At 52.9% G+C, this 14859-nt stretch overlaps 2 protein-coding genes across 2 annotated transcripts; both read left to right on the forward strand.

The window, feature by feature from the left end:
- LOC119101639 (endoribonuclease LACTB2) lies at positions 1 to 12949 on the forward strand. Its single transcript, XM_037225046.1, has 7 exons — positions 1 to 37; positions 6872 to 7056; positions 8826 to 8986; positions 9556 to 9658; positions 10240 to 10438; positions 11722 to 11850; positions 12239 to 12949. The coding sequence occupies exons 2-7, from the start codon at positions 6875 to 6877 to the stop codon at positions 12386 to 12388; spliced, it is 924 nt and encodes a 307-aa protein (XP_037080941.1). The 5' UTR covers positions 1 to 37; positions 6872 to 6874; the 3' UTR covers positions 12389 to 12949.
- Positions 251 to 3550, forward strand: LOC119101640 (ubiquitin-like protein 4A). The gene is made up of 2 exons (XM_037225047.1): positions 251 to 307; positions 2562 to 3550. The coding sequence occupies exon 2, from the start codon at positions 2581 to 2583 to the stop codon at positions 2983 to 2985; it is 405 nt and encodes a 134-aa protein (XP_037080942.1). The 5' UTR covers positions 251 to 307; positions 2562 to 2580; the 3' UTR covers positions 2986 to 3550.
- Positions 12950 to 14859: the final 1910 nt, after the last annotated feature.

Raw genomic sequence — 14859 nt, forward strand, 5'->3', positions numbered from 1 at the left:
GCTCTCTTGACATCTAGACGGTACATCAAACTGCCAGGTGAGACGTCGGTTCAGGTGTTGTGTGAATGAAGTGTGAAACGTTGACCAAAGCGCGATAACCTTATTTTTTTAAATCACTGAAGTCATGAAGGAAGGCAAATGCATCCCTGAAAAACGTTTGTAATTGCACGTACATGCCTGTGCATTGTCTAGCCTTTCAACCAACGGCATTGGCATTGTGTGACAGATTGATGGTTGAGTTCATGGTCCAGAAACAAGCATCAACTGAAAGGTGAAGATCACATCGGCCACATTCTTCATTGGCGAGGTACCTGCCTGAGCTGCCACCTACAATGGTGCAAGTGCATATGTCACACACAAGCAACTATTCTCTGAACCATAGGAACTGATGTGTGCTGAGGTACCCCTAACATCAGGTTGTGATTCGAGGACAGCTGTTGGGGGGAATTACGGGGAATATGTGGAATGATAATGGGGAATTTGGCCCTGGTATGCACCTGCTGCTTTGTATGGGACTGGTGATTTGTATGGACTGGGTGCTTGTTGTGGATTTGGTGCCTAATAGTAGAGGTTGGTGGTGCAACTTCAGATGGAATAGCATTTCCAATTATTTATGATCAGAGTGCCGAACAAGTTTCAATGGACAAGCGTCATAGTTTAAGGTTCCATCAGCCTCCATAGGCATTCTCTTGTCTTCTTTGAATTGTGTTTTGTCAGGAATTTCTGCACTGACAGGGGCATGGCTCTCTAAAACATTTGAAATACTGCAGCCCAGCCATGTCTCTCCCGTGACAGTGGCATTACATCCAGCATGGCTTGAGGAGTAGGAGTTTTTCAGGATATAGCTGATGCTTCACTTCTTGGACAAGGCAGGTAGCTCATCATTGAACCAGCTCTAGCCGCTCCTGATCCAGTTTGCCGAACGTGCCCAAGATGATGTTACCATGCTCCAAAAATGGGTACGCTTTGGTCCTTGCAGCAGTGCGGCATGTAAATGTTGATGCTGGCAAATGACCACCTCACGACCGCCAGCACCTGGCTGGCTGTCATCACCCTAGGGGTTCCACCCACCCTTAAGTGTGCTGGCTGCCGGGAATTTGGAAACAGGAAACAGCTCTAGATGGTCTTGATGACTGAGTGGGGTGGATGACCATGGTGATAACTGACTGGGGCACAGAGTTATCACCAGTTATCACCATGGTCACTTAACTGGGGCAGAGTTATCACCAGTCTGAAGCAAGTTGAAATGGCCTACAGCGATCAAATGGATCAAATGAAAAAACCGGCCACAGCACGCTTGCCCAATAAGGCGCTGCTATTTACACACCTGTCATGGATGCTGCTTGACGAACTCCTGTATACACTGCTGACTTCTGCGTGCGCGAACCTTTCGTGTTACACACTTTCCCGAGGAACATTTTATCACACAAGCTTTAGCCTGCTTGAAGTTTTACTTTACAAACTTTTCACGTTACAGCTTCCCCCCTCCGTGCTCTATCTTGACCAACTGAAGGCACGCAAACCTTATCTTCCGAACAAGAGACATACAAAGTTTTTCTATGCACACTTGCCGCAAACCAGCGCTGACTACTGGCACGGCTTGTGATATGCAGTTGTTTAGTTGCCGTTGCTCTAGAAAGTGGCATTCTCCAGAACGTGAATGGGGAAGCAATGCTTAAAACCAAAAATATTCGAATTGTGTCAAGATGAGAATCAAACAAATACTTCCGACGAAGAGCTTGATTGTGTGTTCACTACGGTCGTGTAGGCTCGTTAAACCCCATTTTTAACCCGCACCTGACTTTACTTGGACCACGCTTTCGTCTGTTCGACCTCCACCAAAAGAAAAGAAAATGTCAACCCGTGTCAATGAAAACAATGTCGCTACCAAGCAGACCCTCGCGTCGCGTGATTACTTCTCATTCCCGTACATCAAGTCGCTTGTTAACCACCGGCTGCCTCTGATCCGAATAAGGTGGAATACCAGCCAAGAGGACTCGCATACCGGATCCAACAGTTGTATCTCCGAGTCGATAAATGGCGCAACACCTTCAAAATGGCCCGCCGCTGGGATGGCCGACAGCGTCATTGCCATAGCTGCGTTGTCACGAGGGCGGACGTCACCCGAAGCCAGACGGAGCACGACCGTCTCGGGCCTCAGACAGGCCAAGTGGAGGTACATCGGCCAACGCTGCTCCGACCGTGGGCTTGTCAACCGTCCGGTAGTGCAACGGTTGCTCGAGCAGCGATCTCCTTGTACAGCCTTAGGCCATTCCTAAGGGCCCCAGCGGACAATGGTGGGGAGACCCACATGGGTGCACTGTCCGCTGACTCCTTTAGGAAAGACCTGCGGCTGTACCAGAACCTGCTGCACCACTGGCTGGTTGACAAGCGTGTGGTCGCAGCAGCCTTGGCCATGTACATCGCCGCGTGACCTGTGTGAGGCTTAAAGCGGTCGTGTTACGTCTAGGTTTGGACGATGTCAGCAGTTGTGAAAAAGAGCCACGGCTTCGACGCTGTTGTTTACGGCTGGCATTTCTGAACAACCATCTTTGTTGCAGACAGACGCGCCAAGCTCACATGGAGATCACTGTAAAGATACTGCAGGGCGAGGAGTGCCAGGTCGAGGTCTCACAGGATACAACGATATCCATGCTGAAGACGCTGGTGGAGTCGAAGCTCCGGGTGCCCAAGCAGACGCAGAAGCTGGTATACCGTGGCAAGACGCTACAGGACGACGAGACTGTGACGTCGTCGCGCCTCACGCCCGGCGCCAAGGTGTTCCTGGTGACGATGAAGACGACGGCTTCGGCACCTCCGACCGACCCGTGGGCGCCGCTCCAGAGCCTGGCCGAGCGTCACCTGGGCAAGGAGGACGCACCCCGGCTGCTCGCCGAGTTCAAGAAGAAGTTCGAGCTCCGACTTAGCGCCATGAGCATGGACGATATCCAGCGCTTCTGCGCCTCGGACATGAAGGAGTTTTGAGTGGGAACTCATGGGCGCACGGGATTTGTGGGTGGGGACGCCATGGACGAAGGAGTTCTGGGTGGAGGCGTGGCGGACATGAAGGAGTACCAGTTGGGAGTGCCGCTGACTGAAAATAGTCCAGAGAGCAGTGCTGTGGGCAAGACGATGCTCTGAATATATTGCTGCAGACAAGAAGAGGTTCTGAGCGAGTGGCCGCGTGCGTAAAAAAGTTCTGACCGGGATTGTGAGGGACATGGATAATTTTAAGTGGGATGATTGCTGCCATGAAAGAGTTTTGTCGTGGGTGGCGTGGGCGTGACCAAGCTTTGGGTATGGGTGGCAGAAATGTGAAATATTCGTTAGCTAGGGGCGCTGAGCATGAATGCAAGTTTTGAATGTGGATTAGTTGCGCGGCTTGCATGAGCTGGCGCTGCCAACCTTGCGTGATTTTAGGTGTTCGATCTGTGCTGAGTGATGTGCATGATATTGGGATATGGTTTCAATACAACCTTAAAGGGAATGCTTCACAGCTGAAGATATTAAAACCAGCATCAGATGTGATGAAACAAGCTCGCTTATATATATTGGCATGTTTTTTAATACAAAAGATTGCTCTAGACCACATGATTTCTCGGTTTAGCAAATATGTCCTCGATAAGTTATTTGATTACGTCATCGTGCCTTGCACAACATTGACCGAGAGCTAATTGACGGCCATTTTATCTGGAAATCGTGCTCACGAATGCCGGATATGAATAACTCGACCATGAATGACGTTTTTATGTCATGAATGCCTGAGTGACCTTGAAATACTCCCCCCGAAAAACCCTCATCTTCGCTGGCGTGTAGCTCAGAAACTGGAGAAGTCTGGGTTCTCAAGAAGGGCGGGGCTGTGAACTGTGCCGAATGACCTTCAAGATGGCTAATTCGATTAAAAACCGCATAGAAATGTTGAACATCCCCTTTACACGTCGGTCAGCTTTTTGCGTTGTGCAACGAACGAATTGGCCAGCCAGAAATCGATCCAGGAATTTGAAGGATACACCCTATCTACGGGCACCAGTTTCAATGAATGCAGCGCTAAAACGCTATGCACACACACTGAGGCGCGTCAGACTCCTTCAGCGCGCGCCGGCGTCTTTGAAGCCTTTTCTTGCGTCTGGTTTGTTTTTTTTTGGGGGGGGGGCAGGATATCCTGAAGATAGCTCGGTTGTATTTTCGAACGCCACGGGCGCCCCTCAAAACCGCAACGTTATCCAAGGTCCCACGGGCGCTCGAAGTGAACTTCTATTTCTTGGGATGCCTTTACAGCCCTCGTGGCGTTTTTAAACCTCGGGTGGGGGTTATAGTATACGGGGACCAACGGCGTATGAACCACTTTAAAATTAGGGTCGGGCAGAATAACGCTTTAAGTAAGTGCTAATATAAGCGAAGTGACCGCTAAAACAGCGCTGGTTCGCGCGTCTCGGGTGGCTGAACCGCGAGTTCAAGTAGTTTTAGCGCGTCTATAGCTGGACAGATGCCTACAACTACGCTTTATTTCCGTATGTGGATCCTGAGAACATATAGTGACTAGCGATTCTTAGCGCACCATCGCATATTAACGGTAAATTGACACCAACGTTCCTGTATCAAGCGACTCGATCCCTAATCCTAGTTTGTTGCCCATATTTCCCATCTTTCAGAGAGCTTTGGCTTGTCTGACAGCATCCAAAACAGAACCGCATTGGCTTTCGTGTTCGACAAGTGTCAGGAACACTTCTATTCAGCAAGCGAGTCGGAAATCAGTGAAATCAACATGCAGCCAGGTGGCGTGAAGGGAGAGGCGCAGATTCGCTGCCTTAGAGCAAGGAATAGTTTGCGTGTAATCAATCTGCACTTGACATGGAGGTCAGATGGTATTATTGGTGACTTGGCTTGCTTGACTGCAGCGACATGGCTGACAGCTCTTTGGCTGGTTGAAAAGGACTTGTCAAGGGTCCAGGGGCATGAGAATACCGCTTCATTTTCAAGACACCGAAGTAACGTAATGAACTCTGCCTTGAAATTCTCTACGCAACATTTGTTGCGGCTAGTCGTTTTTAGAGTCGGCGGCCATCGACCCGACACCGGCGGCTAGCCAGCTAGTTATTTCTGTGAACAGTTGATTGCCAATGACTGATAAATGATCCCAGAATTGGTTTAACTTATGGGCTTGGAGTTGAAAATGTCTCCCGCATCCTTTCGAACGTTATCAAAATAGTAAAAATATATTTTAAAACCCAAGAGCAACCGAAGATCGCAAGCACTGGTGGGGGAGTTCCACCAACTGGAGAATTTGGAAAAACTGGAAATTCCCATGAGTTCTCAAGAGCTCAGCAAATTTTCCTAGGTCGACGCGCCGTGGGAAATTTCTGCCGGGCCTTGCCAGACAGTACAGTACCCAGAGGCTGCTCGGTTCTCGTTTAACATCTCGCTACCTTGTAAAATCGGCGATATTAAGTTTTGCTCATTTGGGTAAAGTTAGCCAAATTCATGTAAAAATCTGTAAAAATAAGTTGTACTGATTTTACAGGGTAACGAGATGCTAAGCGGGACCCAAGCAGCCCCAGCGTTCATTAGACAAATAACTGGTTGTACGTAACTTCCGTACTGTTCCCCACTAAGACAATGACCTTCCCCGTGACAGTCAGCCACTGCGATAGGATGGCCATTTAAGTATGCGTGAACACGTTCTAACATTAGTAACACATCGTAGTAAACACGTAATTAATTTTGAAGCTGTGCGAATCTGTAATGACGAACGAGTTCAATGGAGTGGATTTATGCATCTCAAATTCATGGCTTTTATCTGTGCGTATACCTTTTTCCCGGATCCTCAACCTCCCAGCCCTCCACAGTCAGCCAGCCGCAACGGTCCCCCGATCGGTCACCGATAGTCCGCTAGCCGGCTAGCTGGAAGCCAACCTTGTATGCGGCAAAGACGCTTCGCATCGAATTTAAATGCAGCGAACATTTGTCACAGCATCCAATTTCTCGTAGCAGACCGATTTCCGCATTAGCATAGGTATAAACAGCTGGTGATGACCTGTAACTTATGCTCGATGCCGTAAAAGTGATAGTGCCAGCAACTGAATTCTTACTGGGAATCCTGTCCGGGAAACCAAGTTAAAAATAGGTAAGAACCGCGTTCATCTTCCGCAAAGTAACTTTTTGTGAAAACAACTGCACAGAATGCCTCCATTTCTCACTCACAGTATTGTCCAGGCACACGGCAAAGTACAATCATCTGAAAAGAAGGGACGCATACACTCAACAGTCCTATGCAATATTAAATGCATTCAAGTGCATTCAGATGCCCACATCTTGGAAGCAGTTCGTAGAACTTTTAGATGCATATGCAGGATACGGTGCCCTGCAAAATATTTCCGACATGACAGTTTATTTCTCGCTCTGACAGAATGCCGCTTCAAATTTCGATAACCGTCAAAAGTTGCATTCAAAATTTTGAAACTACGGAATGTCACCCGTTTGCTTCAAACCTGGAAATGATCTTTTTCGGTCATCGCTGGGCCGTAGGTGCCTGGGTATCCGGGACGAGTGGCTGCGTTGGACTTCCTCAGTGGGGGGGATATCGGCCGCTCCTGCAGAAAGGACTGAAACGCCCGCGTCTTCCGAGAACAATTTGCGTCGAAGTCGACCCGTGGCCAAGCGGCGGTTGCGCGTTACGCCTGACTTACCCACGTTTGCTTCTTCACGTGTCTGTTCACGTGAACACACGCTTCTCGCGAATCACGCCTACCGCGTCCTTTCACGAGAAGTTAGCCGGTGTCGTCACGTGACCCGGCCTCAGTCAGCGATCGTCGTCACGTGACCCGGTCTCAACCAGCGATCGTCGTCACGTGACCACGGCCTCTGTCGACAGGCGATGTTGATGCGCGCCGTGTTCAAGACGTTCGGCTGGCTCCAGAGCTGGCGCCTGCAGCCGGGCCTGACACCGCTGCCGGGCGTCGCTCAGCTCTCTGACGCCGTCACCCGCGTGCTCGCCTGCAACCCCAGTCCGATGACGCTGCAGGGAACCAACACCTACCTGGTCGGCACAGGCAGACGGTACGTCTCGAGGTCTCTCAGCCCGTGGCGGGTCAATACCCCGAAAATGGACCCACGCTTGTGCTTTTCCTGATTCAGATCCAGGATTCTTCAGATGCTCACCGTTTTCCCCTGTCGGGGACCGCTTGCGGCCGGTGGCAGCGGCCGGCCGCGTTAAAGGTCAGGTAACGTTAGAGGTTACGACAGGCGGCGCCGTGCATGGTGCTCACCGAGATCTCGCCGTTAAATTCTGCTTTTAAACCTTTAATTTAACGATCTGATAGCATGGTCAGGCCCTTTCCAAGAACACTGCCTGGCATAGCTTTAGCATGTTTGTTTTGTTTTTGAAAGCGTAGCTGAAGCTTCCACAGATATTTGCACCGCGCTGAAATGCGCTCCATAAATTTGTGGATCACAGACGAGTCCTTGACAATTCAGAGAATGCACATATTTCCTTTGCATACTAAAACATAGCTGCGAAGCGTTTTGTCAAAGTCCGGTTAAGTACTGACATAGGCAATCGTAGCAACTGCGGGTTGGATGTCCACTTCTAACAAGAGATGAAGAGTTGGCTGTATGTCGACCTCTGCATCGCTCACAGAAGAGCCGAGGTGTACTTTTGTGTGCTGCTGGTCGCTGGCTTGAGTGTGCATAGCACACAGTAGATGGTGTAGAGTGTAAATGCCACATGTAAGGGCACCGTTGTTGAAGCCACCACTCGGAAAACTTGAAAAGCGCTTCTGCGCTGCCACTCCGGAGCTCTCAGACGGGGTACGTCGAAAACTATTGCCTCACAAATGAGAGCGCCGATTCTCAAGAGACTTTTGCAATTTTCCCTGGAAATGCCTTTCACTCAGTAGATTGTTCCATGCCCACAGAGAATAATTCGCCAAACTGACCATGAGACGTTGGCCTTTAGAACCTGTGATGAACCCCGTCATCGAGGTTACCGTGGTTTGGTCCATTCTAGTGAACTCCGTGCTGCTTCATGTGAACCCCATGAACTCCACGCCTTGAACTTGTCTATAAGCTGTCCAATCACAGGCCTGAAATCCAAGCATGCCGTTAGTGGCATGAATGTATTAACTGTTGGACCGAGCGATGCATATCCGCGCTATTTGAGGCTGGTTGCTATTTTTTGGCAATGCTGTTCTGGTGCGATGCACAAGGTTACTTCTACCACTGATGCGTCGATGTTGGCATGTCAGTTTCAACATTCTAAGGGGAAGCCAAGTGACTCCCGATTCACCCAAAATGTCTTCCCAATCGTGAAGTTGCACGTTCCTAGCAGGACCGATGATATGACGCATGCGACTGGATAGGTCGAGAAGACAAAATTGTGCACCGGAGAAAAAACTAGGTGTATATGGCAGCAGGGTATGTACCTCGGGCCGAAGGTTTCATATTTGAAGGGCAGCTTAAGTCCCCTGCTCCTGCTCTCCCCCTCCACTTCTGTTCTCCCGGCTCTCCTTCGCGGTAGAATCTCCTCAAAACACGCCTTGGATGTTTTGTCGGGGGTGGGTAGGGCGCTTGTAATGTTCACTGTTCGATCTGTCAAAAACGACAGAGCTGACCTCGTCTCTGGTCTCTCTCACCAGTGCTTGTTGAGCTACATATGTCGCACAGTCGTCACAGAATGACCAAGCGGAGGCTGGTTGACACCGGTGTGCCGTGTAATGACATGATCGGCGATGGCCGTGCGCCGCACGTGGCGGCTCCAGCCGGCGGATCCTGGCTCCCACGGGGGATACGCCGTATGGCGGCTGTGCGGCACGTGACGATGCTGGCAGGCGGATCCTCGTGGACACGGGCAGCGCGTCGGTGCCGGAGTACGTGGATCGGCTCGAGCGGGTGCTTCGCGAGGCGGACGCCGAACTGCAGGAGGTCGTGCTCACCCACTGGCACCCGGACCATGTGGGCGGGCTGGCCGACATCCGGCGCCGGCTCGGAGGTACGCGGCGCGGTCGGCAGCCTGCGCGTCCCGCTGCTAGTCAGTGGGGCCGGGAAGAGTCCTACCAACTGTGTAGTACTTGACTCCCAGTATCGGGACATCTTTGTACGTGACTGTGGGCGCGGTGGCTACAGTGGTGGCAGGTGTTAAAGTAAATATCACGGTTGTTCGAAAAAATCAAGTATGCCACTCCGCTGGCACGTGACCAACATTGCGGGCGTGTTCAGCCAAGCATTCGCCCGCGTCTGACCGACGCCACCGTTTGACTGACGTCACCGTCTTATTGACGTCACTGTCTTACTGACGTCACTGTTATACTGCCGTCACCGTCTGACTGACGCTCCCGACACCAGTCGGAGAGCGCGGGAGGAGTGCAGTTCCCTCATTTGTGTGGACGTGGGGGCCTGGTAGCGACTGTTGCGCCCAGGCCGTGCGGAAGCATTGACCCCAAAGGACCAGCGGGGTGGTGTTGGAGTGGCGTCGACGTGCGGCTGCGTGCGGCCTTGCCATGCGCGCTGTCCCCCGAGCCCGCTGCATGGCTGCTTGTGACGCCGGTTCTGGGCTCCCAGACGTGCCGGCTCGCAAGTTCCCGCGCCCGGAGGCGGCGGAAACGCCCGGTGTGACGCTGCTCAGTGATGGCGACGTCATCAGCACAGAGGGCGCCACGCTCCGGTAGGTCCCGCTGTCGCCGATGCCAGGGGAGGTATCGTGCTCTCGCTGCTCGCTGTGACCAGTGAGCGCGAATGCTTATGAGGCTTCCGACTGTTCTCGGGGAGTGAGGAAGCGGTTGGGCATCCTGATTGTGGGGTAGCAAGACTCCCTTTTTCCTGCATTTGGTACCGACCCAATTGTTGCGAAGCAAGACCCAGCCGGCTGGCCTGATCGTACTGCATTTTGACGGGCTTACGTCGCGATCTTGGCTCGATTCATCCGCCGTCCACCGCCGCCATCTTCGGCAGCTCTCGTCTATCCCGCGGAGGAGGGCTGGCCGGTCAGTGGGCTCGTGTCGCATTCGCGCCGTCGAGCCGCGGCGGGCCCGGGGCGCACTCGTCCGATGCATGTGTCGGGCTGGCCTGCCGCGGCGGCACCGCCTCCGGCCGTACTGGGCCGGCCCGCGCGAGACGCTGCCGGCCGCGGTACCGCTGTCTCCGGCCGTACTGGGCCGGCCTGCGGGTGACGCCGCCTGCCGCGGCGCCGGTGTCTGCGGCCGTACTAGGCCGGCCCGCGCGTAACGCCGCCCGGTGCGCCCTCAGTGTGGTGCACACGCCCGGCCACTGCACGGACCACGTGGTGCTGATGATGAGCGAGGGCGGCGTCCTGTTCAGCGGCGACTGTGTCCTTGGCGAGACGACGGCGGTGTTCGAGGACCTGGCCGACTACATGGCCTCGCTGCAGCGGCTGCTGGAGATGGCGCCCCGCGTCATCTACCCCGGCCACGGACCTGTCGTGGAGGTAAGTCTGCGGGTCCCCGTGAAGAGCAGCAGCGCTGGGTGGGGCATGGGTGCGATCCAGCTGCTCATGTGTGATGCCTCCTCATCTGGGACCAGTCTCCTTAGCCAACCCATTCCTGAGATTAATACCGTTTCTCTTGCCTTTATTCGCCGTTGATGATAGTAGATGTTGAAAATATGGGGATATCTTGACGTTTTGGACACAAACTTTTGTCGAAACCTTATGTAATGAGCAGTCAGTATATGTGTTGTGTTTGCTATGACGGATACAATGCAGCCGTCAGTGATTACATTGTTCGGTCGTGACACGTGCCGGTGGTAGAAATATCAATATATCGATTTTTGAACGTCTCTTCATCTATCGGCGAGGAATAAGGTCCGAAGAAGTGCTCTAATCTGCATGTAATGTTGTTCACAGTAGGCCATTCGATAGGGGCGCCTGGGCATTTACCCCTCTCCTTATCAAATTTTGACATGCATGAATGTGGATGTGAATAAATGGTAACGATAAAAATGGAAATAAACATGCAAAATTAAGTAGAATGAAAACGTGCGGTGTTATACGTAATACGTCATGGGGGAAGAAGAATGGTGCGCCCTAAAAAAGCAGCAAGAATGTGTAAAACCATTTAGAGGCACTCAAATAGGTCATAGGTTCTGTGGTTTCAGAATATACATGTATTATGATGGGCTACGTTACGGATATCTGACCCTTTTCCGTCTTGCGATGGCTGGAGACTACAACACAGGGCCGGGGAACATAAAATGAGGGCATCATATATAACCGTGACTAAAACATTTCGGAGCGACTTTGTTGGAATACCGTGACAATGCGGCGTGACAATACATTATATCGTTTAAGCATGTGTCCCCAGGTACCAGCTCCCGATGTAAGGATGGTTGCCCACGTCACGGCCCATGTTTCCCAATGTAGGCTTACATGGCACACGGAGAGCACATCGCAGCTGTCCACCGAGTCACTTCCATCAGGCCGTGCAACGCTGTTGTAGCCTCGGAATTCTTTCTAAGGACACGTGCTCGAATGGAAGGGCAGTGCCGCCACTGCCCGATCATTATGGCACGGCTATGACCTTACGTTGTGTTGACGTTTGATGCCTGTGGAATTGAAATATTAAAACAGGCAACAAATTCCTCTATTTTGATATGCTTTGACTTATCACTCACATTCTTTAGGGTTCTGGGGTTTCTCCTCTTTCCCAAATGATTCAATCAAGTGGTCTTGAGAATGCTGCAGTATTGCGTCTGAAAGTGCGTCTTCTCCAGAATCCGGTGGAGAAGATCCAGCACTATATCGACCACCGACTGGAGCGGGAGCGTCAGCTCGTGGCGGCGCTCCGAGCCTCTGACCCCGACGCTCGCACCGTTGCTGAGCTGGTGACGACCGTGTACACGGTAGGCCGCGGCCGCATCCCGACCTGGGCAGGTAGTCTTTGTGGATCTGGCCCCACATTGAAACATTGTGATAAGACATCGTAACGCACTGTAACCCCCGGTAACGCATTCTGAGGCGTTTTGGATGGTGTGGTCACCGCATAAGCAAGGTATGATCTTCTACTCACTCAGATAGAGCCGTCTGTTTTGCCATAACTTTATGAAGGCGATGAGAGTCACAAAATCATGGCTCACAGTACATAAGAACGTGGACTGGGCTTTGTTATTAGTCGGTAGTGTGATGTTGATTTCAGCGGCGAGAAGAGATCCGTCCAATTTCACATCTTGTTTTCGATATTCGTAGCTCGGTTAGAACTCTAACATGCCTCGCAAACTCTTGTTGTTTCAGGACATCCCCTTCTACATGCGACGTCCCGCGTCCGTGAACGTCAAACACCATCTCGACAAACTGGTCAAAGATGGCGCTGTCGCTGTGTCCGAGGGCGAAAGATACTCGCTGGTCAAAGACGGGGAGTGTTCTGCAGGGGAAAGTGGTTGATGACATCAAGGTGATGCTGGGGTAAGGTGCGCTGGCCGAACATACTCATCCATCTATCATGGCCGCCGAAGTGGTAAGGTGGCCACTGGCCATGGGCGAAACGTGTCAGCACCCGCCAAACGGGTGCGCGGTCTCGCCCAGCACATGGCAGTCACGCTAGGGATGGCTGGCGCGCGGCCTCGCCCAGCAGGTGGTAGTCACGCTGGGGACGGCCGGCCCGCGGTCTCGCCCAGCACACGGTAGTCATGCTGGGGACGGCTGGCGCGCGGTCTCGCTCAGCACATGGTAGTCACGCTGGGGACGGCCGGCGCGCGGTCTCGCCCAGCACCTGGTAGTCACGCTGGGGACGGCTGGCGCGCGGTCCTGCCCAGCACATAATAGTTATGCTGCGTAAGGGCTGGCTGGTACCTACACGCTGCTCAGCTCGTGTTCTGCTGAGCTCGGCCGCTGCTCAGCTCGTGTCCTGCTGAGCTCGGTCGCTGCCCAGCTCGTGTCCTGCTGAGCTCGGCCGCTGCTCAGCTCGTGTCCTGCTGAGCTCGGCCGCTGCTCAGCTCGTGTCCTGCTGAGCTCGGCCGCTGCTCAGTTCGTGTCCTGCTGAGCTCGGCCGCTGCTCAGCTCGTGTCCTGCTGAGCTTGGCCGCTGCTCAGCTCGTGTCCCGCTGAGTTCGGCCGCTGCCCAGCTCGTGTCCTGCTGAGCTCGGCCGCTGTTCAGCTCGTGTCCTGCTGAGCTTGGCCGCTGCTCAGTTTGTGTTGTCTCCCGGCATGGTGCGACACATGCAACCGTCTCTCCAGCACGGTCTGTGGCGGGAACAACTGCAGTTGACACCCTCGGCAGCTGTGACGAGTCTCGGCAGTGAGGTTCAGTTGTTAGACTATGGAGGAGCCATTGCTCGGCGCACTGGAATGATAACGTCCTGGGATTGGGGTATTGGACGAAACATATTGTGATAAAAGTCTATCAGAATATATGGAAATATCTATTCCTCGCGATGCCCGCCTTTCCTGCCAGGATGAAAGGCAAGCGACGCCGTATAACCTCAGCAGCAGCCGTCGTAAAGTCTCAACGATAACAAATGATATGTAGAAGGATCGGGGAGCCAATTCATAGTTGCTGCAAATAGCTCTTGCAATGCAATACTAGCATCATTGTCTGACAGTGCGTAAGTCGGTCTCATTTGCAAGAGGATGACGTAACGCTGGCGGCAGTGTCAACTATCTGATTACATTTCGTAAAGCAGGCCTTTCATCCCTCTGTGTCCATGTCTTCGAGTTGATTCGGACACCATACTTGGTTTGGAATTCCTCAAAGGGAGACTACTTGATAGGTGCTATTGTCTGACTTCCCTGACAGTTTCGGAGCGTGATATGAAAGGAGGTGTTCCCACATTTTAAGCGGATGGAATCTCTATCCGTGTGCACAAGGTGATCAGGTGGTTAGTTCGTCTTTCTCGAAAGCAAATTCAATGCATACGTCTTTAATTTTATTTCCTTTGACTGGAATCCAGGCGAAATGAAATGCACATGAGTGAAAAGGCATGCATGTAGATAGGATGTGCTTCACACGTCATTTACAGGTAAAATATCTCTTAACAGCTCCTTGCTAACAAAAGCCCTTGATGTGCGTCTATCTCTTTACGACATTGTTCTTGAAACCATACTCTCGTTGCGCGTAAAACATGGGTGCATTCTCAAAATGCGGAATGGACGGACAAACCACCGAAGCATGCGTTTACCATACATGGTACTTCCGGGTCCAGCGCCGCTGTATGTGACGCCACGGGCGTGCGGTCAAACCAGCAAGAGCTCTGATGGTGTGGCTGAACCCGGCTCGGCCTCCACAAACCGGTCCGAATATTTCATAGAACGATGCTGGAGTAAAGCAGCATTCTGTACGTGCAGGAAGCGGCTCAACATTGGTCAATACCGTTAATTCGGCACGCACTGATGATCAAGAGAAAGGCATGTCGTGGCCGGCTCTGTCAGCTCTCGGAGACGGTGGCGCTATACCGCCGCGGTTTTATCTACGGACAACGTCATCGAACGTGTTCACGCACGGCCTCTAGCCCAGAACAAAACGCGCTGTTTCCCCGAGGACAGGCGTCCACCGTCGGCCCAGTGCCGCCCGTCTCCAGCATCCCGCCCCGCCCCTGCACCGGCGACGTCGGCGCCGACGCGCGGCGCGCCCGCCCGGCCTGTTCACTTGATCTTCATCCAGGCCTTGTTGTCGGGCCCGTTGACTGGCACGGTGACCATGGTGCTCATCTGGCGGTCGACCAGAGTCGGCTGCGGCCAGTCGCGCACCTCTGTCTCCTGAGGTACCTCAAACTTGTGGACCACGCGGATGTCTGAAACAGAGCGTCGCGCTGCGGTGACGGCGGGTCGCCACGGCCGCGCGCTAGCCAGGCCGACGGCACGGCCGCCCCTGACGGCTCGGCGCACCGGCGGACGCGCGGCTAACGGCGCTTCGGGCCT

Source organism: Pollicipes pollicipes, unplaced genomic scaffold (genome assembly GCF_011947565.3).
Source record: "Pollicipes pollicipes isolate AB1234 unplaced genomic scaffold, Ppol_2.1 Scaffold_4881;HRSCAF=5763_pilon_pilon_pilon, whole genome shotgun sequence".
Classification (NCBI taxonomy): Eukaryota; Metazoa; Arthropoda; class Thecostraca; order Pollicipedomorpha; family Pollicipedidae; genus Pollicipes; species Pollicipes pollicipes.